The sequence below is a fragment of the Arvicanthis niloticus genome, chromosome 6, assembly GCF_011762505.2.
Source record: "Arvicanthis niloticus isolate mArvNil1 chromosome 6, mArvNil1.pat.X, whole genome shotgun sequence".
Lineage (NCBI taxonomy): Eukaryota > Metazoa > Chordata > Mammalia > Rodentia > Muridae > Arvicanthis > Arvicanthis niloticus.
This window is the reverse complement of record NC_047663.1, coordinates 71869271-71897220: the sequence shown is the minus strand read 5'-3', so window position 1 is coordinate 71897220 and position 27950 is coordinate 71869271. Positions and strand designations below refer to the sequence as shown.

Sequence of the window (27950 nt, the reverse complement as noted above, 5' to 3'; positions counted from 1 at the left end):
TTCTCAGCACAAAAGAGATTCATTTGTCCCATATGGTCAAAGGGCAGGGAATAAAAGACAGACATAGGAGACTAGATGGAGGGAGAAGGGGAAAATATATTTGTCCCTGAGGGTCCTGTGGCTCATAGGCAAATGGCAGTTTATAAAGGCAAACAGGTAAAGCCTGTGTTAGGACGAGGTGTTTAATTTTAATTGAACATGTTAACTATGGGAACCAAAAGGGGCTTTTGTTTGCTGGATGTCAATTCTTTGATAACTAGGTCTTGTTAGTTTCCTCTTCCACAGAAAAAGGAAATGGTCAGATAAACAGGAAATACCTTGGTGGTCAGCTTTAGGAATACAATCTAATGAGCTTTGTTTGTTCCTTTGTTTGTTTGTTTATTTGTTTTTAAGCAAGGAAGGGGAATGGAGGAGAAGGTGTGTCAGAGCCATGTTTGCCACCTTGGGCTGGCTAGCTTCCTTTCACAGCCCATCTGCTAAAAACTTCTTTCTGCAAGATGTCAGCAACAGCTTTCCTCTGTGAAGTACTGAAGCACACAGAAGCAGATTAAAGTCTGAGCTAATGTTGGGCAGTAAGTGTTTATTACACAGAGTCAGGGAGTGTATTTTAGGAGTGTGGGAGAACACATCTCTCCACATGCTCACATTCATCTTCAGGACACAATGTAGGTGTGGGAGCCTCTGCAGCAGGACACAGAGTTGGGTCAGTGTCTACCAGGGGCAGACTGTTCAGTGGAGAGTATTAGGAAGGAAAGTCAGAAAGAGAATGTGCTGTCAATGCTTGTTCTCTCATGTGAGTTGACAACTGAACTGAATTGAGAAATGTTTGAGTAAAGCCTGGAAAGATGGAGGGCCACAGAGTACAGGGAATAAATAGATAGATGTAAAAAATAAAGAAAGTCTCCTGTGGCAGAGCCCATCAGAGTGACTAGCTTAAAACAATCTTCTGTACATCTATACACCTATAAATAAGCAAAGCAGAGGTGCTTAAATGCTTTATGACAAAGCACCAATACTACCATGGTCACCAAAGAACCCAGATTTGGTTATTACATTTGGGTATTAGTGTTAATTGTTGACATGACAACATCTAGAATTTCCTGAGACACTCAGTTCTGGGTATCCTTGTTGGGTTACACTGTGTTTGTCTACACTGTGTAGGGTACCACATGCCCCTTTTTCAAAAATCCGCAGTAGCAATGGGACAGAACTGCCTGTGAGAATGCAGAAGCCTGTGAAGACTTTTGCAAGATAAAAGATCCAGGATTCATTTGAGGAGAAAAAACACAAACCAAATCCATATTGTGTGTTCTTTAAACATATGATTTTAACGGAAATGCACTATGTTAACATATTTGTACAATATTGAAGACACTTCTTTTTCTACTAGTATAGCACGATTGAGCACTTGCCATGTTGATCTTGCAGCTCAGGAAAAGGAAAAGGATGAATGCACTGGCCCTCCACAGAGACTCCCCCACCCGCCACCCCCACCCCCAGGAGTAGGCTATGCGTCAGTGCCCAAAGCGAGGCTACGAGTAAACACTGATTGGAACTCATGCTTCATTTTTTCCATTATTCCCAGTAGTCGAGGGGCATAGATATATATGTCCCCACCTCCTTATCAGAAAGCCGTGGATTATTCAGAAGAGCGATGGCATCATTGGCTGCAGAATCAATAAAAAGATTCTGCAAATAGTAAGCTCTCTTAAAGTAAATGGCTGTAGCAAGTGGTCCACCAAAACCCAAAGTAATTCGTTTGATATATTTTGACAGCTTGTTTTCCAAGGACTCATCATTGTCTTCTGCAAACAAATGGGGAAACCGAAGGTATACCCTAAAGTCATTCACAGACATGTTAAAATTCTTGGCATAGTTTTCCAGTGAGGCATCATCCAGCCCAAAGTAAGACCTGTAGAGATTGAATGTTTCATCCAGATTCTCTACCTCATCCATGATTATGCCACCAAGTGGAATGGTGGCCAATGTTCCAGCCTTTATGGCCTCCAGGAAGACTTTTTGCTTCAGGGAATCTCTCTTACAGTTAATGGTGGCCTCAGTAAGACTTTGCAAAGACAGTGTGAAGATGTGGCGCTTGAGGGCTGGGAGATCCTCTAGGAGTTTGGTTTCCAGCTTTGGGAAGTCATAGTCTGACATATTAAAGTTAGAGACTAGGAAGACTGGAGGCTCACTGCACAGAGCCTCCTGAAGATGCTCTGAACAGTCATCTCGAATTTTCATGAGGACCTTCTCCTTATTGAAAGTCTTAGGCTTGCTCTTCTGTTCATTACCTAAGTCATTGTCTATCTTGGTTCTGACAAAGTAGAAATTCATTCCCATCATTTCAATGGCTTTGGCCAGTTGGGCATCATTTTCTTTGAAGCGTGTAGATGAGATGATAATGAAGAAGTCGTACTCATTGAACTTCATTTGTGTTAGGTAGCTTTGTGGTGGGAAGTTAGTGGACCCAATGCCAGGCAGGTCCCATATTGTCACGTTCTGAAGCTTGGCATGTGGATATGCAATTCTCCTCATGGTTGTCTCTACCACCCCAGTGGCAGCTGCCCCTTCTTCTTCCTGCCCCACCCCCCTCAGGGCATTGATGAAAGTGGACTTCCCTGAGCCTGTTTCTCCTGTCACAGCGATGTTCAGAGGAGCACTCTCAATGTTTTTCAGTGCATTTTCGATTACAGAAATAGCATTCTGAAGCTTATTTTTCTCTACATAAGCCTCAATCAAGGTGATGGTGTCCTCAGGGATGATTTTGCTTTCCCTCTTAAAATTCTTAAAGAATGATCTAAAGATGGTGTCCCAAGACATGGCTCTGTATGGAAGAACCTGAATGGAGAAGAGAGGAATGAAATGCTAGTCATTAATTAAAGCAGGACAAAGCCTTGATGTTTCCTCTTACAGTAAAGCGGGACCCTCCCCCGACCCACATGAAATCTAGTATTGCCTTTCCTCTCGTCTCTAGCTTGCTGCTTCTATTGCTGACCTGGATAGAACAAGTCCTCTTGTTCAGGTTTTGCTTTCTCCTAGAAATTTCCTCACATGTATTGGTCTAAGTCAGACTTCACTTACACTGTGAAGTTACCCACTGCAGCCTTTCTTATCAGTTTTAAGTCTTCTTAAATTTCTTTATTTTCTTTAAATGAGCAAAGGTCATTTCTATTAAATTCCTTTATTTTCACTAAAATGAACCCATGCATGGTATCAACCCTAAAAGGACAGAGCAGTACATTGAATGTAAAAGATGCAATACATATCCAGGCTTGGTTCTCAACCTTAAGCAAACCCTTTACTAAGGAGTCCATATAGGTCCTTTGGAACTCTGGCCTCATTGTGGAGTTATCGTATAATGAGTGAATGACACAGGACAAGAGGCAGAAAGACTGATTTGTAAAGTATGTCCAACTAACTGCAAGTTCCCCTTTTTGTCTTAGTAGAAGTGGGACATGGCCTCTGTTGTACACAGACTCCTAAGAGGGCACAGTGGACCCTGCTTCCTGCTGTTCAGAAGTTCAAGTTGTATGCTCCCCAGTACTGTGTTCTCTGGGTTGATGAGGTTGGAAATCAAGACAAACTGAGGTTCAGAGCTTCCAAGAGATTATGCATCCAGTAAACACAGCCAGCACTGACAGGTAAATTCTGAGAGAACTCTGACAAGCATGTAATGTGGTCCTGAATTTTAAGGTAATAACATTTCTCTAAAGCACACTGGCTTGGATACTCCAGAAAACACAAGGATTAACTTGGAGAAAGAGTTAAAACAAAACTATGGAAAAAGACTACATTGGGAATCACTATTTCATATTTACCTACATTATTTATAGTATATACAGGAACACATGCCTACATATGTATATCCTTTAAATGAAGTCATGATACTTCCTGTAGTTGACAATGCCTTCCTCTGAGCCACGGAGTAACAGAAACTTAATTGTCAGGCATGGGAAACTTCTTTTGTGTTGTTTGTCAGTGGTGTCCATAACATTCCCCAAATACAGGCAATGGCTGTTGCCCTTACTTGAGCCTCAGAAGTTGAAGGTCCCTTTTCTGAAGACACCACACACTTCAGATACAGAACTTGGAGAAATCAAGCTGAATCTGACCCAGAAGTCTTTCCCTAATGACTAGCTTTCATAATATCAAAAGGTGCTGTCATGCTGCCAAGGGAGGAAAGTGATAACCTATCTAGCTGTGACACCTATGAAGCACAATGATGATCATCACATTGCGATAACTGTAAAGGTGCAATTGTGGCATTTGTGTGTTGGTGATAACACACCACTGTCTAGTTTGACTTCAGGCTGTCTGAACAGGAAGAAAATCATGCCTGGTAACTGAAAACCTAACCAACCATCTGTGACTAGTGAGGTCATAGGTCTCAGAAGAGAACCCATTGAGACCAGTTTTCTATCCAAATTATAATTCCTAACTGCTCCTCAATTCTTATCCCACAGGTATGTGGGACTCTCACTCAACAGCCATCAAAGTTGCTTCTTTTCACAGCACTCAGGGATCTTGTCAGAAAGCCACAACTAGTGACAATGCAGAGAACAACTGACTGTGCAGTGTTCAGCCTCAGTTGATATATTTCCACATAAGCCTTACACCTAAGACAGGCAACACTGAGGAAGAGGGTGCAGAAAGACTACAAGTGTCAAAAGACCAGAAAGTCAGCCTAAAGACTGAGTCTTCTAGATATGAACAGAATGATATACCCATGAATTCTTAACAATGTGGCCATTAAACACACCTGAACAATGACACCACCAGTTGACGTACCAAAGTGGATGTTTGGGAAATTGTATGGGTTGTTACACTTAGGTGAAGACTCACAAGCAATAAAAAATTGCAGTGAGGCAGAGTTAGTTTTACTCAGAGATGAGCTCCTTAAACAGTTATTCATTCCCTATGTTCATCTCTAATATCTGTTTGTCTCCCATCTGCTCTCCTGTCTATCTTATCTATCTATGTATCTCTATATTGAAGCTACATGAAATATATTCAGCAGGTTGAATTTATATATTTATTTGTTTATAGCTATGTCACAGTAATAAAGAATTAGAGGCCATAAATTTAAAATGTAATGGGAAGCAGGCAACATTCTTGTGTCCCACACTCCCACCCACCTCACTGAAGTAGCTTCCCAATGCCTCAGAAACTTCAGATCTCCCAATTGCAGTGTTTAATAGGCCTCTCAGCCACCCACTGCCTGTCTTGTCGGAGTCACCACATGTCTACCCGGGTACCCACTTCCCTAGGGCAGTCAGCATTCATACTGTTTTGTCTTAGACACCCAAGTTCACCTGATCTTTGCTGACCACCCCACACATCAGAGCTTCTTTAAAAAATTGTTTTATTTATTTACGTTCCAGATGTTGGCCCCACTCCTGATCTTCCCTTCCAGAGTTCTTCACTTCATTCCCCCTCTCCTTTTGTCTCTGAGAAGGTGTCCCACCACCAGGTATCTGTTTTCCCTGGGGCATCAAATCTCTAAAGGATTAGGTGCATCCATGCACACTTAGGCCAGACAATGCAGTCCTCTGCTATCTATGTCCTGGGGGAGGGGGGATATTGGAACAGCCCAGTATGCTCTTTGGTTGGTGGTTTAAAGATTAAAATTCCATTAAAAATGGTGGTTGAAGCTAGAGATTAAAATTCCTTAAATCAAATGCTCAATGGAAAGGCTCACTAACAGAGTGGACCCTATGGGGAGAGGTATTAGGAGTTGAAGACAATATAGAAGAATTTTCCAGCAAAAATGTCCCCAAATTTAGGGACAGTTAAAGCAAATCCTGATAGATACAAGAAGCACGTGTAACTCCAGATACACAAAGCAGAAAGATAAACTCCTGAAGTTATATTGTAGTGAAAACCCTGAATATACAGAGCAAATTGTTTTTCAGACTGCAAGAGAGAAACAGGAAAAACTTTAAAATAGGCCCTTCAGAGTAACAAGTGACTAAAGACAGAAAGATCCTTGAGAACCAGAGGTCCTAACATGATCTGCCGGATCTCCTCTGTGGCTGTTTCTGACCTGGAATTTTATCTTCATGTGGCAAATGAAGAGCCTATATATAACATGGACTCCAAGGACATCTGATTATCCCAACCTGGACTCTTTCTTCAAGCTTGACTACTCCAGAAGACAAGCAAGGCCCACAACACACAGGTGGAAGGGGTTGCCTTCTCTGCTTTGGGATGCTCTGTGGTCCAGAAGATGGCCACTGAAGGATACCCCTGTACCCAGGATGCTCCCTGAGTACAAACCCCTGAACTTTACTTTCCTGGTGTCAGGACACCACTCCTCATGTTATCATCAGACATCTTGGATTATCAAACCATCCGAACCTAGACACCCTTCACTTACCTTAGCAGTGGTGACCTTGGTGTCAATAACACTTCTGTGAATGCTCTCCTCTCAGGAAAGGTCTTTATCTAAAGCTGGAATTCAGATTCAGGATATATATGAAGAGAAGATGTGAGGTGTGGAGTTCTTCTGGTGTCCCAGGAATAACTGCACAAAGAAAGGTAGAAGCTGTGGGATGGACTGTCTGATCTCTCTGATCTCCCTCGGGTTTCTTTGTCTTTAGTGTTCCACACACAGTCCTTGTTCTCTAAACTTTTCCATCTGGATCTGAGCTCTATTTATCTAAACCACTCAAGGGAGGATGCTGTAGTCAGAATAGGTTTCAGTTTCTATTCCTGAAAATTGCTAGTTTGTAAGAATCAAATGGGAACTCTATTGTGTTTTATAAAAAGAAACAATCAGGAATATGTTTGGAAGAGATGTGATATGGTGTGTGTGGGGGAGGATGCCTCTGTGGGTCCATGCTGAGGATTCCCTTCACCCTGAGGTATCAGCCACAGGAATAGAATAGACTTATTTAGGGCATGGGAAGCGGAGCTGGGAAGGGGAGAAAGGAGAGAAGAGAGAGGAGAGAGGAGAGGGGAGAGGGGAATCAGGAGAAGGGAGAGGAGAGGAGTAAAGGTAGTCCATGAACACATGAGAAAGAGGAAGGAGGGGAATTGGAAGAGAAGGGACAGAGAGGAAAGAGAGTAAGAGGGTAAGAGAGTGATTAACAGACTGAGGTGGGGTCAAACAGCCCTTTTATAGTGAGTCAGGCATGCATGGCTATTGCCAAGTACTGTGGGGCAGAGCGTAGCAGGAATGCCCCAGTCCATATATTCTCCTTTAGATAAAGTCTCATATGGGACAAGTTGTTTGAAATGTAACAGAAAGCCTTACTAAATCTAAGGGGTGTTCCTTTTAACACAGTTTATGTAGAGACTCTGGCTTACATGGATGGCTAAGGCACCTGCTGGACTTCAGTTACAGAATCAAGCCTTGCCAGGTCTTTATCGTTATTGGTCTACACACAGCTCTTGCTCTCTACATTTTTCTGACTGGATCTAAGCCCAATTTATCTCATTCACCTAAGGTGGGGAGGCTGTAGTCAGAGTAGGTTTCAGCTTCTATTCCTCGAAATGGCTACTTTGTAGGAACCTAGCAGCAACTCCCACATTCACCTGTAGATAAGTTCACAAAGGAGCTAAGTGGTTATGATCCCCGGGATTCCTCTGGGAGACTGCTAACTCATGTGGTGGCATCTACCCCTGGGAAAACTATCATGTTGTGGGTCTTGGGTTTAGAGATTTACAAGTCTAACTTAAGATTTGGTTTTGGTAAATAAGAGCCTTTGAATTAAAAAAGACTGGCCAAGACATAACCAGAGAGTTTTCTAGGTAAGGCCCCAGCTATTGCCAGCCAATAGATTATAAAGGGAAAACACACAAAGTTAATATTTTGGGAAATTTAATTATATCTTGTCTGAGTTTGAGCAAGGCTTGATTCTATAACAGAAGTCCAGCAGGTGCCTTTAGCCATCCAAGCATGCAAGCAACCAAGCAGGCAGAATGCACATAGCAATGTTTAATCTTGCCATCCGTTACTTGTAGAAATAGCTGGGGCAGTGAAATATTTTTCAACAACTAGCAATTCTTTTAAGAACAGCCCAACTGCACCAGGAAGTGGTACAACTCAGGATAGCTGGCAAGGTATGTTCCAGGTAGGAGCAGTTTCCACATGGCTTATACAAGTTAAAACCATCTTTTTAAAACAAGCCTAACACCTCAAATTTATGCTCTGAACCTAATGTTCACCATGACAATTCTCAGTGAGCCCTGGTTGCAGACTTTATCCAAGAAAACATAGGAACAGCGAGGAATGGCTGGTCAGAACCCTGGCCTTGAACCATGTGTCTCAGTGGCAAGTATGTTGTATCTTTTCAGTGATTCCACATCTATGGGTTATCTTCACATTATTAATTGTTTAGAAGCAATGTGCAAGCATCATCTCCCCGTGGTAGGAAAATGGGAAGGCTGTGAGCATAAGTCATCACTTTCTCCCCTTCATTAAAAAAACAACAACAATTTTATAGCTAATCAGTGTTCTGTTTCCTTCAGTCAGGGTTTTATGAACTGATAGAGATGAGTCTGTCTTAAACATGGTTGAGGTTTGGTTTGTCATGCCTGCCCTGTGTACTTCTGTTTTGGGTACTTAGCATCAGTGAAACCTCTCAGGGATGTGAGAGCCATATCAAAAGATTCATAGTGAGGTGGGGTCCTTAAAGGTCTATTAAGTCCTGACTTATGACTGAGATTCCTCCCACTGTTGTTTGTTTGTTTCCTCTCCATTATTGGGTGGTACCTCGGAAAAGGTTTTTGGTTTCTTCATTCTTCCATTTTATCTCATTAAATATAAGAAGCCAGTCTTTATTTTGTGTTTTATGCATGAAAACTAAAAACTAGAGCACAGAAATCTTCATCCATAAGAACATATTTGCCTAGAGCTCTTGGAGGGCTGAGACCTGGACAATGTGCCTGGGACACAAAAGGCAGGGGGCTGTGCTGTCAGGAGCTCAGGAGATGTGTTCACAGCAGTGGGGAGGGACTGGTGAGAGCTGAGGACTCTGACTACTCTACATGTGAGGACTTTCCTTTATATTATTTTGGATGTCACCATCTGAGCCCACGACCTCTGCTCTTTCTCTCCCTCCATACATTCCAGTACACATGTTCCTTACACATGCATGTCTACTTGCCTGAAGTCTACTAGAAGGATCTCAGTACATGCATGTGCCACCATCTTACACAGGCCAGACTATTTCACTTGTATATGACATGACTTGTGCCATACCTCAGAGCTACTGTCACCCTCCTGTTATCAAAGTGTGATGAGTGCATCATCCTCTGCTCCATATACTCCCTGCCTCTCCTCCATCAGCAACCCTGAGAATTCACACCTCCAAATGTTTAGGGAGCACATTCATATTTCTCCAGAGCTCAGCACTTAATCCCTCTATGTCTCTTTGTCTTTCTCTGTCTCTCTTTCTGTCTTTCTTTCTGTCTCTCTTTCTGTCTCTCTTTCTGTCTCTCCTTCTGTCTCTCTCTCTCTCTCTCTCTCTCTCTCTCTCTCTCTCTCTCTCTCTCTCATGCTCCAGCATCCCAGGGCTTGACTTCTCCTCCTAACTCACATGGGACTCAATAATGGCAGGACCCAGCCCCAGGGAACCTCTGACCCATCAGAGCACCTACTGTCATTTCCTCCAGTATTGCATAATGGTTCTACCCAACTTTGGTGTTTTCTTTCGATTTTTAAAAATAAATTCTGAGATGTCACTGTGCACAATCTTTGTATCTTAACATAAATTGCTAGAATTTCATCATACTACATCTCAGAACTTTCATTAATCTTTCCACAGTCGAGTTCTTTCAAAATCTTAATTCAGAAGATAGAACATGTTTAATCACTCATAGCTTACATGTACTCACCAGAGGCAGTTTGAAAGTCGAGACTCCCCATTGTTCTTCAGGACATAATCAGAAATCAGAAGGTCCAGAAAATGAAGACATGAAGACTGTAGAGTGGGTCATAGGTCATTCAGCTGAGCTCAGGGCTCTGCTGGGCCATGCAAGGACAGACATAAGCACTAAAGCAAAGTCAAATGATGCAGGCAAAGGTTGAGCTCTATGTGACTATGAATGGTTAAAAAAATGGAGCAAGAGGGTGAGGCGCAGACTTAAGAGGTTTCCAGCCACTTCTGTTTCTGTCTTTTAAACTCCAGAGAGCTCTTATCAAATTTTCTGATTCTTCACTCAATGAGACTGCCTCATTCTGTGTTCCTGGCATGGAATTATTTATTTTGAGTTTTGGAGTTGGTGTTGTAAGTGCTGAGAGTAGAACCTACAGCCTCACACAGGCTGGGTATGTTCTCTACCATGGAGCCACCTCCACAGCCACACAGTGTTGCTATGGAACTAGGTAACACACTTATTTGCTAAACCATTAAGAATACTGTGTGAAAACCGGTGAAAGAAAGCTGTTAACTTATTGTGAACTATGGGTGGGGCAGAGTAGAGAATGTTCTTTCCACAAGGCATTCTTCTAGAAAGAATTACAGGAACTTTGATAAGTGAAGACACTTGAGAAGAAGGTCACGAGGAGAATTCCCTGGCCTGTCCACATTGTCTCTGAAAAAAGCTAAAGCCCAGGGGTGGGTATTCTTGGCCCTTTTTACAAGAGCAAAGATAAGGTATAGCACCAGGTGTCTCCCTCTCTGTTCTCAGATGTCCTGAAGACAACTCTAGATCTGATTTCATGTTTTGCTTTAAGAATAATAATAACACGCAGTATTCCTGAGCTTAAATTCCCAGAGTCCCTGGATGCCCCAATGTTTTTGGAATATTCTTCAATCCACAGAGACTTTGACTCACTGGCTATGGGGCAACTCAACAATATTGACTTGGAGTTTGGTAGTGGGTGTGGAGATGAGATGATGCTGGATGGCCAGGTATTGGTTTGCTTATCCCTCTTTCCTGCAATAGCTTTTTAAAACATTCTCCATCCATAGTTGAAGCTGGGGTTTCCTTTTGCTTGTCATTGCCAGTTTGTCAATTGCAGAAGTAACTTATCTCCAACAATGCAGAGGAGGGGCAAGTAGAAGATCAAAGGATTATTTCTACCTTCTGGGAATTCAGTGTACTATAGATTTTAGTCACCTAAGCCCAATTATCTGTTTCCATATGTATGTGAAGGGGGACTAACTCTCACCCCTGCTAGCACTCATGTTGACACTCACTTTTAGGGTTTCTACTGATGTAATAATACACCAGGACCAAAGGCAACCAGGGGAGAAAAGGGTCTATTTCACCGTATAGTTCCACTTCATTGAGAGAAGCTAGGATAGAAACTCAAGTCAGGAACGTGGAGGAAAGAACTGAGCAGAATCCATTAGGGAGTGCTACCCACTGGCTTGTTCTCTCTTGGATTGCTTGGTCTACCTTTTATAGCATCCAGGATCACTAGTCCAGGGAGTCATGTGATCTATCATGAACCAGACTTTCCTATATTAATTATTAAATAAAAATGCATGACAGCCATTGTGAGGTATGCCTCCAATCCTAGCACTCAGGAGGCAATGGACAGTGATCTCTGTGAGCTCAAGGTCAACCTGGTGTACATAGTGAGTTCTAAGACAGAGCTATGTAGAGACACACTGTCTCAAATCAACAACAAAAGAAAAACAAAAAAGAAAAAGAAAAAATGCATTATAGACTTGCTTAGTGACCAATCTTATAGAAGCATTTGCTCAGCTGTGATTCTCTCTTTTCAAATGATTCTAGCTTGTGTCAAGACCACATAACACTAGTCAGGATGCACCACTCCCACTAGAGCTGGCTCCAGCATCTCACTGACTTTTCTTGGACCTTGTCTCTGAACACTGCTTGGCTGATGGAAGTAACTAGTGATCAATTGATGTTTAGAATGGGAGACTCAATGCTCAGAAACCTTGACCCACTTCTGTATGTGCCACACACACACTCTGTGGGTCACACACAGCTTGAATCACCTAAGACCCTGCTTTGCAATTTGATAGCAGGAGCAAAAGCAAAGTAAATAACTTCAGACTTCACAGTACAACTGTGTCTCTTTTCTTTCTATGGCACTCTAGTGGCCCCATGTGGAGTGTGGAAAGTAAACAACTTCAGAATGCCTAACAGGACTATTTCTCTCGGTTGGCCCTTTCTTCATGTATTTGACAATGCTCTTATGGTATAACTTTGATTATTAACACTTTACCTCAGCAGTCACTATTCCAAGGAAGTGCAGGATTTGTGTTCATACACTTACACAGGATAAATGTAGAGTTCTGTGACTGGCCAGGTGTACTGGGTCATCTCTCACATAGAAACACATACCTATTACACACATAGACACATTATACCAGCTCATAGAAATGTACACATGTGCAGGCACAGCATTTGTACACATGAATGAAGACACAACTTTGTCCTTGAACCAGGATGATAAGGTCACTCACCATTTGCTTTGTAACTAAAGAGGAAAGCATAGTGTCTTCTCAGAGAGATTGCAGTGTCTTAGCTCTGAATTAAGCAGACATGGTTTATCCTGGACATTGAGACATCCAGCCCGTTCATGGTTAACTTCTCCCACTGTAACATGGAAGCCCCATGATGCTGAGGAATGCTCTCCACTGCTCTTCTGCTATTGTAGAGGTAAACATAGATGGTGTTCTTTCTCCACCTTTGATACTTCAGAGTATCTTCTTGGTGAATTTGGGACACATTGCCATATAACTGTGTCATGACTCCAGTTATCTGGAAGCCAGGCACCATACCCCAAAATTTCAATTTCTAGAAGTATATTTTAACTCCCACACAGAAACCAAGAAAAAGCTATCATAAGTTCTCACTGAGGAATCCACTAAGTATGTGAAAGTCTGTGTACAGGAGGAGACAGAATCACTGTGTGCCTCAAATAATCAGAAATAGGATGCCTGGACCATGGTGTCAACCTCCCACTATCTATATTCAGCCCGACAGTCAAAATGGAAATAACCCAAAATCACATGGAGCTGGAAAAAATTCCACAGTTTGAATGAACACAAGCATATAATTTATTCTTCATATCTGACACATGTGCTAAAATTATGCAGAAACACTGCCAATAGAACCCAGAACACCCTTGTTCAGAGACAGACATCACCAAGGATAGAACATGTCAGCAACAGCTTCTTCTCCCAACATGGCAGCAAATGGTGATAAATAGAAAAAAACAACAGAAATAGATTAAGTATGGAGCTAAGACCAGGTGCTGCGACACCACACCAAGGCTGAGTTAAGTATTAGATCTAAGTGTATTAGGACAGCTGTTGACCTGCTCCTTTTCATCCTGAGGCCTCATTGCAGTTGGAAAAGCCTCCGCAATAGGATACAGGGGCAGGTAAATGATCACCAGGAGCAGACTCTTAAGTAGAAGCTACCAGAGTGTACAAAGAGTGGAACAGAAAGAAAAGAATGTAGTGTCTCAAGAGAAAAAGAACAAGAAGAAACGAATGCATTAACACATGTTCTCTTACAAGAAGAGGGAGAATCAGGAGGGATAACTAACACTAAAGTTCTTTGAAAAAGCCACAGGAAACCTATTGCTACAGAAGATGCCTGAAATATAAAAAAGAGTTTAAATGGAGCAACACTACAATGGAGGGAGCAATGTCTCTCCCAGACACCATGGACTACCAAATAAAGATCTCACTGTGAAGTACAGATTATTTCTTTTTGAGTTGTTGGTCATTGGGATGCTGTAAACCCCTAAACATTCTAGGCTATTACCATTTCTCTTGGTTACTCCTCAGAACTTGACAGTAAGATCTTGTTTCTGAAGGCACCAAACAACGGAGTCACAGAGCCTGGAGAAATCAAGCTGGTAATGATCTGAAAGCTTCATTCCCACTTTCATAGTGCTGCAAGTTTCTAGGCATGCTGCTGGAGAAGAAAAATAACCAACAATATAACCCAGCTGTGAACCCTGTGAATCCTACAATAACAAATGCTCTGCAAAGATACACGCTCTGGCACAGCAGTGACACAAATGTTCTAGGGACAAACAATAACTTTCTGGCCAGATTTAAAGCTTCTGACACAAGACCAAACTCATGCCTGGTATTGTTAATTGGACTAAAAACCCATAGCTGGCTAGGACATAGGTCATAGCAGGAGAACCTAATATTATTATTCTGCTAAATCACATAGTGATAAATTGCTCCTAAGTTTTCATGGGTACTTTGTACTCGAGATTATCATGTCTTTCAACTCTTATCAAAGAAGCTCATTTTGTAGTAGTTGATGATTCACAGAGATGAACATCTCATCAGCATGCAGAGAATAAGAGATTGTGGAATACAATTCTCCAAATGGAATTCTACATCACACTCCTCTCCTGAACGCACATGGATCATTGCAGAAGAAGGGAAGGGGAGATTTTAAGAGCTGGAGGTATTGGAAATCTTCTGAGAAGCACTATATTCTGGATATGGTGGGACTGTTATATACATAAAATCTCAGAGGCTGTGAGCAGCATGCACAAGACCTGCACAAAATCAAGACAGCCAAAACTAGCATTTTTGAGAGAAGGACTCATGAGGTCCCACCCCTTTCTGAGAATCTATTAATTGCTGGCTTCTTGGGAAGAGAGAATCAGTTTCCTCAGGGATGTGTTTTCAGAGAGGCAACCCATGAGCCAGTGGATGCTGCTGTACCCATGTGCATACAGGCAGCACAGGTGGACGCGGTGGACTTCTTGAAAAGAGCAAATTGCTACATGTGGTGGCACATGCCTTTACATGTAGGACTAGGGAAACAGAGCAGAGTGATCTCTGAGTTGGAGACCAGCCTGGTCTACGTAGTGAGTTCTAGACCAACAAGCATAACATAGTGAGATTGTCAAAACAAATGAACAAACAAACAGAAACAAATAAACAAACCCATGAGAAACCACATTGGGATAAAAACATGGCAGTGGGGCTGAGGGAAAAAGAGGAAATTGTATGATGTCGTTGACTTCATGAAAACATCATATGTATGCATGAAATTCTTAAACAATAAGAAATGTATAAATTAACCTCAGATATATCCATAAATAAGCAAATAATCAAAGCCTAAAAATGATGCTCTAATGGAAAAAAATCTTGTTGATTTGATTAGAACAAACTGTTTAACTTTGTTGATATGTTGTACTGTCCACATAATAAAGACAAAAATTGCCTGTGGTTCAAGATAATGAAAATATGTTTAAAGATATGGAAGTTCTGACTGAATAAACATAATTACATGTTGTATAGCTGTGACAGTTAGTGTTAATTGTCAACTTGACAGAATCTTGGAACACCAGGGAGATGGGTCTTTTGCACAAACCTGTGAGGGATTATCTTCTTGCATCAACTGATGTTGTAAGAAAGCCTATCTTCACCTTGTGCCAGACTATGATCTCATCAGGGAATCCTGAGATGGATAAAATGAGAAAGAAAACTGAGTCCTAGGAAGAATCCACTGCTCTCTTTCCTGAATGGATGGGATGTGTCAGCCACTTCAGCCAGGATGGACTGTATGTTGAGTTGTGAGCAAGTATAAAGCCTTTTATCCTTAACTTGTATTTTATTACAGGTTATTTTTATCACACAACAGTGTGACTTTACATAGCACCTTGTCTAGGTCATAGTACTCGGGTATTTAGTTGATTTCTAGGGTAGATATTACCGTAAAGGTTTTTTTTTTTTTTTTTTTTTTTTTAAACAGGGTTTCTCTGTGTAGCCCTGGCTGTCCTGGAACTCACTCTGTAGACCAGGCTGGCCTCGAACGCAGAAATCCTCCTGCCTCTGCCTCCCAAGTGCTGGGATTAAAGGCGTGCACCACCACCGCCCGGCTCAGTAAAGGTATTTAAAAAAAACAAAAGATTAAATTTTAAATCAGGAGGTTTTGAATTCACCAGATGACCTTCCATCCTGTGAAAGCACCCATAAATCAATTAAAAATTTTACAGAGATAAAAAACCAGATATTCCCTAAGAAAAAGAAGAGAGATTTTTTTTTTCCCTCCAGGTTATTTGGATTCAGGCCTCAGGATTGAATCTTTCCAGGACTGTAAACCTGAAGTGAAGAAATGAATCACAAAAGTGTGAGTCAATTCAAGAAGAGGGAGGGGCATTGGGGGGAGGCTGGAGACAAAGGCTTCAGTAGTGACCTGGGATTTGGCTTTGTGTACAGAGGGCAGAGCTGGCTTGGATAGGCAGCAAGTCATGTCTTCCATCTTTCACAGATAGGAGTAGTGGATCTGGAGCTGCCTTTTGGTGCCAGTTCTGTGAGAGTTCTGAAAATGTTTAGACTGAGCAGAAAGTTTCTGCCAGATCTTATAGAAAAACATACAGAACTCACTGTAAAATTGCTGGATCGCATCACTAGGGAGCTAGGTCATAACCCTGTGAACTTTCCATAGTTAACAAAAATCTAAGTAACATTTCATCATTGGCACATGAATAAAGCTGATTTGCTGAGGTCTGAGGCTGTCTATTTTCCTCCATGAGAGACAGCGGGGTAACCTCCATCTTCACACTTACAGAATATACTTGAGAGTAAGCCTGTCTTGTTTTTTTAAGATGCTGAAAGATCTCTACTTGTTCTGATGTGTCCCTTAGATAATTAGTAATCAGAAATAAAATAATTATTTCTCATGTTCCTGGTCTTTCTCCCTGCACTTCTTCCCCCTTGCTTTTCTCTTCCCTTTCCTTATCCTTTGCCACCTCTTTCTTCTTTGTACAGAGATTGGATCTCTGGCTTCGTAAACCTTGGACTATGCAAGGCCTCTACCACTAAGCTGTATTCCAAGACTTTTTTTTTAATCTTTAATTTAAAAATGTATTTATGTATGTGTGTGTGTGCATATGTGCGTGTCTGTCTATGTGTGCATGTCTTTGTGTGTATACGTGTGTAAATTTGTGTGTGTGTGTGGGGGGGTGTTACAGACATGCTATGGCACATGTGCAGAGGTCAGAGAACAGTTTTGGAGAGTTAGACTTTCCTTCTACCTTATGGAGGTGGGTCTCTCTTGTTTCCATGACTATGCTGTATACTCTAGGTATACAGTCTGCAAGCTTCAGGCTGCATTCTCCTACGGCTCTTATCTCAAAGAAGGATTGGGGAAGTTGCCAATGTGTGTCATATCTGGCCTTTTTTGCGGGTTCCAGGGATTAAAGGTCACCAGACTTGCATGAAAAGTGGTTTTACACGTTGACCCTTCATCCTGGCCCTGTTTTTAGTTTTCATTACCATCAAAAGGATTTTATTTTGGTCAATGACACATAATAGATATGGCAATTGTGTTGTTTGGTTTTTAAAATATTACTTAAGTATGCAGTATAATAGGTTGCATTCAAGAACTTTTATAGTAAAATTTTCTATAAGCACAATCCTTTCTTAATACATTCCCTTATATTGTTTCATATGTAAATAATCTACAGACCCAGACATAAGACTATCAACTCTAATGATCTAGAAGTCCATATATATTTTGTAGTTAGAGAAAGCATACATTCTGAAAAAGCATACACTCTGGTTTTATCAATAATGTGCAGTGTGCACTGTGCTTATCAGCAATCAGATGCTGATCACCAATTGTTGTCTCCTAACGTGGTCTCCTGAGAGTAACCCTTCAGTTCCTTTGGTAGAGGCACCATGGGTTTTTAAAAACATGAAAATAACCTAAGCCATTTTTAAAGGCAAGATTTCACTATGTTGCCGATGTAGCCAAGACTGTACTTGAAGTCACAATTCTGACTTCCACCACCCAAGCACCTTGTGTACTTAGCACTGTACTTAGCCAAAAGCTGATGTTTGTTTAATAACAGCAGAGAAGTTGATTTGTCAAAGTCCAGCTTCAACAGTGAGATCAGTAATCCAGGGTTGGTGTCTAATGTAAAACAGGCTCTCTCTGTCTCTGACTTTCTCTGTCTGTCTCTCTCAGTCTGTCTCTCTTCTTTGTCTCTGTCTGTCTGTCTTTCTCCGTCTCTCTGTCTCTGTCTCTGTCTCTGTCTCTGTCTATCTCTCTCTCTCTCTCTCTCTCTCTCTCTCTCTCTCTCTCTCACACACACACACACACACACACACACACACACACACACACACACACACACAAACACAAACACATACACACACATTTGGTGGATGAAGCAATGTTCCAACAACTTTATTTTTTTTTCTTAGTGCTTACATAACAAAATAAAATCCCTCATGGAGGAAAAAAAAAAAACCACAACACAATCTCCTCTTAATCATGAATTTTTATTACATAAATGGTTACAACTTTCATTTTTTAAAAAAAAAAAAAAGTTATTTTAAATCTCACATTTGATCACTCAGCTTCTCATGTGGTTCCTTCCCATAAGTCTACTCCCTAAAGAAACAATCTTTTTATTACAGATTAAAGGAATTTGAGTAAGTCAGATACTTTTTAACAGGCAGTTTCTTTTGTACTAGAGGGCAGCAGTTTGTGGTTACAAAAAGAAGGTGGACATCATGTTATTCTAATTCAACACAATTCTTATTCGTCTAACATAGTTAACCATGTACCTATCATATCTTATATTGTTATAGAAAAGTAAACGTGAGTGCTCTTAATCACTGACCCAGCTCTCCAGATCTTTCTACCATCATGGAAATGGTATCAAATAATATACAATTTAAGAATCAGTAAAACAGATTAAAACCCCATTAGTATTGCAAAGCAAAAACCCATTGAGATTCTGTTACAGGAACAGAGCTGAACCATTATTTTTCTGGATTTTCTAGAATTTATTTTTCAAAAAATCACCTTGGTAGGTTATAGCTTAGAATAGAAATAAAAACACTATTATTTTTTAAAAGCATACTTATAATTTGTTGATATACACTTTGTTGGTTTTTCTTTACTAAACTGTAAATTCTTCCTTCTTCAGAAAATATGGCATACCTTTGCTTACAGAGAGGAGCAAGTTGTCCCCGAGAGGCTCCACCCAGGGGCTGACTCAGACAGATAGAGATACCCCCAGCCAAACAGTGGATGGAGCTTGGGGACACTTATGGAAGTATAGGAGGAAAGATTGCAGGCTGAAGGAGATAGGAACTCCATAGGAAGACCAACAGAGTCAAGTAACCTGTACCCTTGAGACTCTCAGATTCTGAACTACTTATCAAAGAACATACACAGGCTGGACCTAGGCCTCCCCACACGTATGTAGCAGATGTGCAGCTTGGTCTTCATGTGGGTCCGAAACAAATGGAGCAGGGGCTATCCCAAAAGCTGTTACCTGTTTGTGGGATAAGTTCTTCTAGCTGGGCTGCCTTGTCTGGCCTCAGTGGGAGAGGAAGTGCCTAGCTTAACATAGACTTGAAGTGCCAGGATTTTATTGGGGGGTGGAGGGAGTAATGGGAAGGGAAAGATTCACTAAGAGGAGAAGGGGATAGGGCATGGGGGAAAGATTGTGTGAGGGGGTGACAAGGAGGGGCCCAGTGATCGAATGTGAATGAGTTAAAAAAAATTTGAAAAAATATATACTTGCTTTGTGAGTAAATAACCATTTAAGATTTGTTAGGTTAAAAAAAAATAGTGTCTTCAAGTTCTTTCTTATCCCAAACAATGTTTTTGAAAGATTTGCATAAAAAAGAAAAGAGTTGTTCTTCATTAGATAAACCCTTTGTCTTCTCTTAGGAATGCTAATGTATTAGTGTATGTGAGGTATTGAGTATGCCAATTTTACCACTGGACATTGTACACATTGTACATTGTGTGGACATATCACCTATTGTTATAACTCCATGAATACGGACAGTTACTATAGGTAAAGTGAAACAACAGAAATTTATTCTTTTTTAGTTCTCGAAGCCAGAAATCTAAAATTAGTTCAAAATGAAATTTGCACTTGAGTTTATCTGAATAATGCAAAGTATTGGCCCTACCTGAAAACTGTTAACCTCAGAAACCAACTCACTTCTACTGTGTAAATGATAATTCACAGATTCTGGGGGGTTGATGTGGACATCTTTGGGATCAATATTCTGACAGTGAAAGAGTGGCTACCATCTCCTGAATCTGAGACACAGACACCAATGAGAAAGAGAAGAAGTGTGTCTTCTCCCAGAATATAAATGAGATGCAGCGCCATGAACCACCTTGTGAGGACAGGAGTGGCCCACAGTGGCTACTGTGTCTGGAGGGTGGGTTTCTCTTTTATAAATCCTCTCTTCTTACCTCTTTGATCTTTCTCCCTCTCACACATCTTCCCTGGTAATTGCCATGGATCAGTTCATCTCAGCCTTCTTGAAGGGTGCTTCAGAAAACAATTTCCACCAATTAGCTAAGGAGTTTCTGCCTCAGTACTCTGCCTTAATCAGTAAGGCAGGAGGCATGCTCTCTCCAGACACTCTCTCTACTATTCACAAAGCCTTCCAGGAGGGAAAACTCTCTGATGTCATGAGCCATATTCAGGAAGCAATTAGTGCTGCAGAGAATGCTGTCCTGGAGGTGGCTGTGATCGGGGAGTCTGGGACTGGCAAGTCCAGTTTCATAAATGCCCTGCGAGGGCTGAGTCATGAGTCTGAGGAATCTGCTGATGTCGGGACTGTGGAGACCACTATGTGTAGAACCCCCTATCAACACCCAAAATATCTCAATGTGATCTTCTGGGACCTGCCTGGGACTAGGACTCCCAATTTCTACCCAGACACTTATCTAGACAAAGTGGGATTTGCTAACTGTGACTTCTTCATCATCATTTCTTCTTCCCGCTTCAGCCTCAATGATGCTCTCCTGGCCCAGAAAATCAAGGATGCTGGGAAGAAGTTTTACTTTGTTAGAACCAAGGTGGACAGTGACTTATATAGTGAAGAGAAAACCAAACCCACAACCTTCAAGAAGGAGGAAGTCCTTCAGCGTATTCGAGACTACTGTCTGGCTAATCTCAACAATATTGGAGTGACTGAACCACACATCTTCTTGATCTCCAACTTTGATCTGGATGCTTTTGATTTCCCAAAGCTGGAGGAGACTCTGCTGAAGGAGCTCCCTGGGCACAAGCGCCACATGTTTGCCATGCTCTTGCCCAATATCTCTGATGCTTCCATTGAGATAAAGAAACATTTTCTTCAGGAGAAGATCTTCCTGGAGGCCTTGAAGTCATCAGCTGTGAGCTTCATCCCCTGGATGACCTTTATTAGTGGCTTTGATTTGCCTCAACAAGAAAAGTGCTTGAAGGAGTACAGAAGCTATTTTGGCTTGGATGATAAATCGATTGAAGAGATTGCTGAAAAGCTGGACACACCCTTGGAAGACATCAAGGGCCAACTCAAGTGCTTGGATTTCTGGTCCCGTGTAAAGGATGACAGCATAATAGCACAAGCTAGGAGTGCTGTCGAAGCTTTTTGTGCCTTAAAAGGAGGCCCTGCATCTTCTGTCATCCAGGCTTTGAAAGTCTACTGTGGGCACACACAATTCCTTAACATAGTGGTTGAAGATGCTAAACATCTCTTGAGAAAGATGGAAACAGTAAATGCTGCCTAGCCAGACAGTAAATGGATTTCAGGGCTTGTGTGTCTGAAATGGCAATGGAGTAGGTTGTCCTTTCACCAGACCCCCAGCCAGCTCTTCCCTAAGATCCACAGATGTGTATCCATGTAGCAAGTTCACTGCTTTTCTTTAGAGATCACTACCATGCATGAATTGGTTTTTGCCCATGCCCTGTTTTCTATGTTCATTGGTTTATTATTCTTGATAATAGCGAGCAATAACATACCATCTGCCTTTCCATGTAAAGAGATAACCTGTTTCTGATAAATTTACAATAAAAAAGTTTGTAATAACAAGATGAGACTTAGACATCACCATTTCCCAATTGTTTTTCACATTTATCGTTTCAACACCTGTCGGACCCTGCTCCAGATGGGTCCCACAAAGTCTCTGTCTTGGCAGAGGATAGGGTGCAAACAGCCTTTGTCTTTGTTACTGTTGTTGTTGCTGCCCCCCTGCCTGTGGGTGGTCCAGGGTAGAGTGTCAGCAGGGAATCTTCTGCTGCTGCCTGTAGCTCTCTCTGCAGCAGAGAGAGGAGAACCCCTGGGGTTCTTGGAGAGCTGGTATCTTCTGAAGTGTTACAGCTCTTTGCTAAGCCAGAAAGTGCTGGCTAGGTAGTAGGGAAAGAGAGCAGATCTCTTGCCCAGTGTTGACAGCTAGCTGGTGAAGAGGGGAGGGTCCACGACAGAAGCTCTCGAACAACACAGGATGATTCTTGTGCACGCCTTTACTTTTCAATTAAGTTCAATATATACAGTTTGGGATGGGTGACGGTTTTAGCAGCAGGTGATCCTATTGGCTTGGTCTGAGGTTTTGGGGATGCCTCATATGCATGAGGAGAGCCTGGAGCACTATTCCTACATGACCTGATGGCCATAAACCTCTCTCTGTGGGAGGGGCTGTGAAGGGCAGAAGCTGAGAGAGGCAGGGGACCAGGAACAGAGCTGAACGCCTGCCATCCCAAAGGGTCTCCGGGGTTCAGAAGCTCATACGACCAGGTGCCTGGTTGTCTCTCATAGTTCAGCATCCCACAAACACCCTTCACATTGAACTAAAGAATAATCTATAAACATGAGAGACATGTGGTTAAAGGCATAGTAAACATTTGCCATGGGAAAATGCAACATGCCTAAGAGGTGGTGACAAGATGAAGGAGTGAAGTAGAAGACTGAGGAAAGAGCAGGATGCAGACGAGGTCAAAAGGGAATCCGTGGTTAGGAATACAGCGCACTAATGTGAGGACAGGTATGGCCAGTTGCAGGAATGGCAGAAATCTGATGCAGACTAAGGTAGTAGGGAAGTCTGAGGATGAAGACAGGTAAAGAAGAAACCAGAGTCATTTCAAAGAAGGCATAACATATGAGTTTGCTTTTTGCCTTAAGGGAGGCAGAAAGGAGACTGGGTAGAAGAATGGCCCAGCAGATCTTCTCAATAGAGGAGCACTTTAAACATGACTGTGGAGAGACCAAGGTAGAGCTATCACCTCTAGGAAGCTCTCTGTAACCATCCCAGAGGAGGTCATGATGGTAGTCGGGGTTCAGGAGGCAGTGATGGAAATGGAAGCATTTGCTTTGGAGTAAACATGGAGTATGAAGTTACTGAACTGGCCATGGGGAAGTAGAGACAGGATTGTGGGAACAACCCCTGAGTGACCAGGAGAGGAGCATCACTACTACCTGACAGGCATAGAGAGGAATGGGAGGAGCTGAAGTGAGGAGAGGGATCTGGGGTTCAGTTACATTCACATAGTTTGAATCTTCTGACACATACAGACTGGAAGGAGGGGTGTAAATAATGTGATAATTGAGGTTGGGGGATTCTCAATGATCTAGGGTGAGTTGGGTGAGTGGGTACAGTGAGATCAAAGACTTGACACCCCAGAGACACCCTGTCTTCCAGGTCTCACTGTGGAGATATTGAGCTAGACCTATCTACTTTATGTTTCATTTTTTCAAAGCTCATAATTCATTGGATTTTTTTTTTTTTTTGCCTTTGGGATGAAGTGTATTTCCTTCATGACTTATGGTTTACTGATAAATCCTCCCCTTGAGGCTCAAAGTTTTGTGGTAAGTGTAACTGAACCTTGGAGAAGACCCATCCTTTCTATAGGACTCTCTATCCTAGCACAAAGACCCTGGAACATGAGGTTCATCACTGCTCTAGTGATAAAAGCTGGGAAACGCAATCAGCCCAGATGATAAGTGGATAATGAGAATGTGCCACAGAGACACAATGGAACTGGATTCCTGCATAATATCAATGGAAGTGTATAACATTCAGACACACTGGCAGAGCTACTAAATATTAAGTGAGGTCACCCAGTGTCACAAAGGCAAACCTGATGTTCTCTCTCATATGTGGATTTCAGCTTCTCATTTTTAGGTATGTACATTTATGTAGCAGGAAGTGTTTTCAGAGGCCAGGAAACTGGAAGGGGGCCCATAAGAGGGGTACAAATAGCTTTGGGGCAGATAGATAGTAGCATATACAGGATATACAAGTGGACGGTGGAATAATGGGAAATGAGAAGTTTGAACAGGCAGGACAACCAGAGAGCTGTGACACAGGACTGGCTGTGGTTGAGCCAACCCAAAAGTGGTATGTGTGAACAAGTTATAAGGAAATGTGCTCCTTTCTCAAGTTCATAAAAAAAAAAAAAAAAAAAAAAAAAAAAAAATAAAGTTTGAACGGTTATATGCTTAGTGGATGGATGAAGCTGCTCCCAAAGCCAAAGACTTTGGACTTTGAAGTAGACCCAATGGTGGGCTACTTCCCCATGATTTGATGACTATGAAGGCCCCTGAACTGCTCCACTCAACCGCCACCAAACAGTCAAGCTATTGTTATTGCTGGTTATGTTGATAATGGCTTCTCATAGTTCCCTTCTAGACAAGGAAATACCAGTGGGTGTTCTGAATACAATTTTATCATCCTGTGGTAAATAAAACTGTTCCAGTATAACTGGGTGTCATTGTGCATGCCTTCAATCTCAGCCCTAGGAGGTAGAGCAGCAGAGGTAGTTGGTTCTCCTTGAGTTTGAGGCCAGCCTGATTTATAGGTTCTAGACCAGACAGAGGTAGACAGTATGATCCAGTCTCAACCAAAACCAAAGCCAAAATAAAGACATAACAACAACACAGAGTTACAACAACACTCCACCCTACAGGGGTCCTGCATCAACTGAGGAATCTGGTCACATAAGCTGCTCTCTAATCTGCCTCCCTCCTTCCTCAGTGCTGGGATTATAAATTCACTCCACTATGCCAGTAGTTATATGAATTCTGTGTATCCAATTCTTAACTTTCTCTTAGAAAGACAGTTCCTTTACCAATTAATTATCTTTCTCCCTGGCCACTCATAGAAAAACCCATGGTGACTGTGAACATTATGATTAATGTGTTAAGTTTACCTTGCTACATTCTGTAAAAACAAAATTATTTTTAGCTTGTACAAGCCATGAGGACATTGCTTCTGCTTTGAATGTACTCTGTCAGCTGGCCGATTCAACTACGTCCAGGTCCAGTTGGGCTACCCTTAAAAATGCTAATTGTTCAACAGTGTTTCACTGCTCCCAGATAATCTTACAAGGTCATAAATAAACAAGCTAACTGCCAAGCTCTGCTGTTGTGTGAACTGCTTGCTTGGATGGCTGAGGGCCCTGCCTGAGGTCTGTTACAGAATCAAGGCTTGCCCACACCCAGATAGGATTAGAGTTAATTTGATCCCCAAATAATAACTTTGGTTTTTCTCCTCTATAATTCTTTGGCTAACAACATCTTGGGACTTACCTAGAGAGTTCTCTCTGGTTTGGGCTTGGTCAGTCTCCTTCATAATAAAACACCTCTAATTTATTAAGACTAAAACTCCTGTCAGACTAGTGACTGCCTGGATGACCACAGACCCATAGCATCACACAGGAAAATCCTGGAGCAGGGAAGAGCACTGGATTAGCCTCCGGTCCCTACAGTCTGTGACTCTATGGCTAGGAAGTGTGTGCCTGGTCAGCCCAGGAGTGGGGTTGGGGAAGGTAGCTTCCAATGTAATGCACCCTTGGAGTCATTTTACTAGAGAGAGGACTTCTGTGAGTGATCAAAGACCAGTACTCCCAGTGAAGATGGAGGACAGTTTCTCATCAAAACGCAGTGCATGGGGCAGAAACATTAGCCATGGTGCTCTCAGAGGTTCAGGGCAGCTCTACTGGCAGGATCTTACTAGGAAGATGGTAAAGAGGAAAAGGTTCGATAATGAGACACACACACAAACACACATACACACAGACACACACACATACACACACATACACACACACACATACACACAGATAGATAGATAGATAGATAGATAGATAGATAGATAGATAGATAGATAGACAGATAGATAGATAGATTGAGAATTAGGGCTCAGGCATGGGCAGACAAAAGCAGAAGTACTGGAACTAACTAGAACCTTCCCTGCCAGGGTAAGCAATAAAAGCTGAGAGTCCCTCTCAGACTAGTGAAGCTGAGCTGCACAGAAGACTCTGCATCTAGACCAGTTTCCTGGAAGAAGCAGAAGCCCATCAAGCTGCCTGGAATAGGGTTAGACCAGAACCACTTATAAAAACACTCTCTGACCTGCTGAGCTGCTCCAGGTTCCCAGTTTTCCTGAGCTGTCACTCATGCAGGGGTGGGTCTTGATGATGCAGCTGTCTTTGAGTATTTCCTGCTGCTGTTAGAAACCCTAATCAAACCCATTGGCTCAACAAGTTGGACTTTGGTGGTATCTGTTCCTTGGTCTGTGGTGGGGTCCCTATCTGGGGTGAGCAGACATGTGTGTTGTGATCACCCAGGATAAAATTTGTCCCTTTACACCCCACCTGTCCCTGGACACAATTTAGACCATTGTCTTGGTCTCAGTGCCTTTTCCCTGGCAAACCATTTCCTTCCTGTCTTCCTCCATTCCTGAAAACCTGTCATGCCCTGCACCAAACACCGTGGTCCACATGTTTGCAGATATCTAGGGATCGCCTTCAGATTCCTCTGTTGCTCAGAACCCAGGCTGCTCTTTTTCAGTTCTACTTTCCCCTGAGCTCCCAGTGTCTGCTTCTCCCAGTTCATCTATCAAGGGCTGAGGGTGGCCTCAGGCTCCAGCCTCCTCTACCTAATGGAGTTGTATGTGCGACACCTTCCTGTACTGAGCAATGATTCTGGACACTTTTATGTTTCTTACTTTCTTTTAAAATTAATTGTGGTAACATTATCCATAAGTATTTGCATTATGTCAAAATTACTGTGGTCAAAACACATAAAATGACACACATCTTTCTGTTACTCCACTGTGATATCTTAGTTGGAAGGCAGTGACAGTTTGTCACTTCAAGCTTCCCTGGGCTTTCTAAAGCAGGGTTTTGAAAGGTCTGTACCACTTCCTGCTGTTAGAAGTATAAACAGGAAGCTGGAGGGGTGATTTATGACAGCCTCTGCTGAGCTCAGTGCTGGGTGGAGGAATTAAAAGACAAACACAGTTGGATACTAGATTCCAACATGGGGCAACCCTTTAAGATTCCTGGGAGACTGTGTGTGGAAGAGAGATCAGAGAAGACAGTGAAGGCTGGAACTCTTCTCTCTCTCTCTCTCTCTCTCTCTCTCTCTCTCTCTCTCTCTCTCTCTCTCTCTCTGTGTGTGTGTGTGTGTGTGTGTGTGTGTTCAGACATTTCTGTTGCATCTTTAAGAACTGTGAGTGCTTACCTTGGATTTTCTCATTCAGACCTCCGGCCTCCCCTGAGACTTCCATCATCTCTAGCTCACAAATCCCCAGCAGAGCTGACTTTTTCCTTTTCTCTCAGCTCTGAGCATTGGTTCCCAAGCCTCACCCATGCATGCAGATGCCCTGCCCTGGACTGTTCTTACTTCATTGGGCAGTTGTGGGGCGGTGGACTGTGAGAGGCAGCTTGGGCTTGGTCAAGCACAGGTTTTGAACCCTGGACCCTAATGGGACAAAATGTGCTCAGTTTTGCCCCTGGTTCTCCTCACTTAGCTTCAACCCTCCACAGCCCCTCCCAAGTAGAGGTTTGTGTCACCCAGCAGAGGTAGAGGGCTTGACTAAAGGCCTAAAAGTCAAGAGATTTTCATATTAATGAGATACCTGAAGGCCAGAGGACATAGCCAATTAAGCAATCCTTCCAAGACCCTCCTCCTTACAAACATCAGCCCCTTTCCCACAGGTTCTCCTTCTGCAGCCATTCTAACCTGTCAATGGACTAAATAAACCATAATCATGGCGTGGGGGTATTAGGAAGATGCCACAGTCTGAGGAGGCAGAAGCATATTGTTATCAGTGGGCAGTGATGTGTACTCGTAATGTATTTACCTGTAACTAAAACCAGGGGCCTCCCATCCTCAGAGACAGATTTTATCAATGGTAAGATGAAAGTGGGTCGGCTCAGAACTGCCAAGACCAAGTTCTTAGCACAAAAGAGATTTATTTGTCTCATAGGATCAAAGGGCAGGGAA

The 27950-nt window shown here is 42.3% G+C and overlaps 2 protein-coding genes across 2 annotated transcripts; one reads left to right on the top strand and one right to left on the bottom strand.

The window, feature by feature from the left end:
- Positions 1–1536: 1536 nt before the first annotated feature.
- LOC117711564 (T-cell-specific guanine nucleotide triphosphate-binding protein 2-like) lies at positions 1537–7057 on the bottom strand. Its single transcript, XM_034507302.2, has 2 exons — positions 6377–7057; positions 1537–2838 (listed from the first exon to the last, which is right to left on the bottom strand). The coding sequence occupies exon 2, from the start codon at positions 2818–2820 to the stop codon at positions 1576–1578; it is 1245 nt and encodes a 414-aa protein (XP_034363193.1). The 5' UTR covers positions 2821–2838; positions 6377–7057; the 3' UTR covers positions 1537–1575.
- Positions 7058–20094: 13037 nt separating this feature from the next.
- On the top strand, positions 20095–21687 carry LOC117711563 (interferon-gamma-inducible GTPase 10-like). Its single transcript, XM_034507301.2, has one exon. The coding sequence runs from the start codon at positions 20191–20193 to the stop codon at positions 21451–21453; it is 1263 nt and encodes a 420-aa protein (XP_034363192.1). The 5' UTR covers positions 20095–20190; the 3' UTR covers positions 21454–21687.
- Positions 21688–27950: the final 6263 nt, after the last annotated feature.

Excerpts from the sequence above, each read along its gene's own strand:
- LOC117711564 (XM_034507302.2), bottom strand. The coding sequence starts at position 2,820 with ATGTCTTGGGACACCATCTTTAGATCATTCTTTAAGAATTTTAAGAGG.
- LOC117711563 (XM_034507301.2), top strand. The coding sequence starts at position 20,191 with ATGGATCAGTTCATCTCAGCCTTCTTGAAGGGTGCTTCAGAAAACAAT.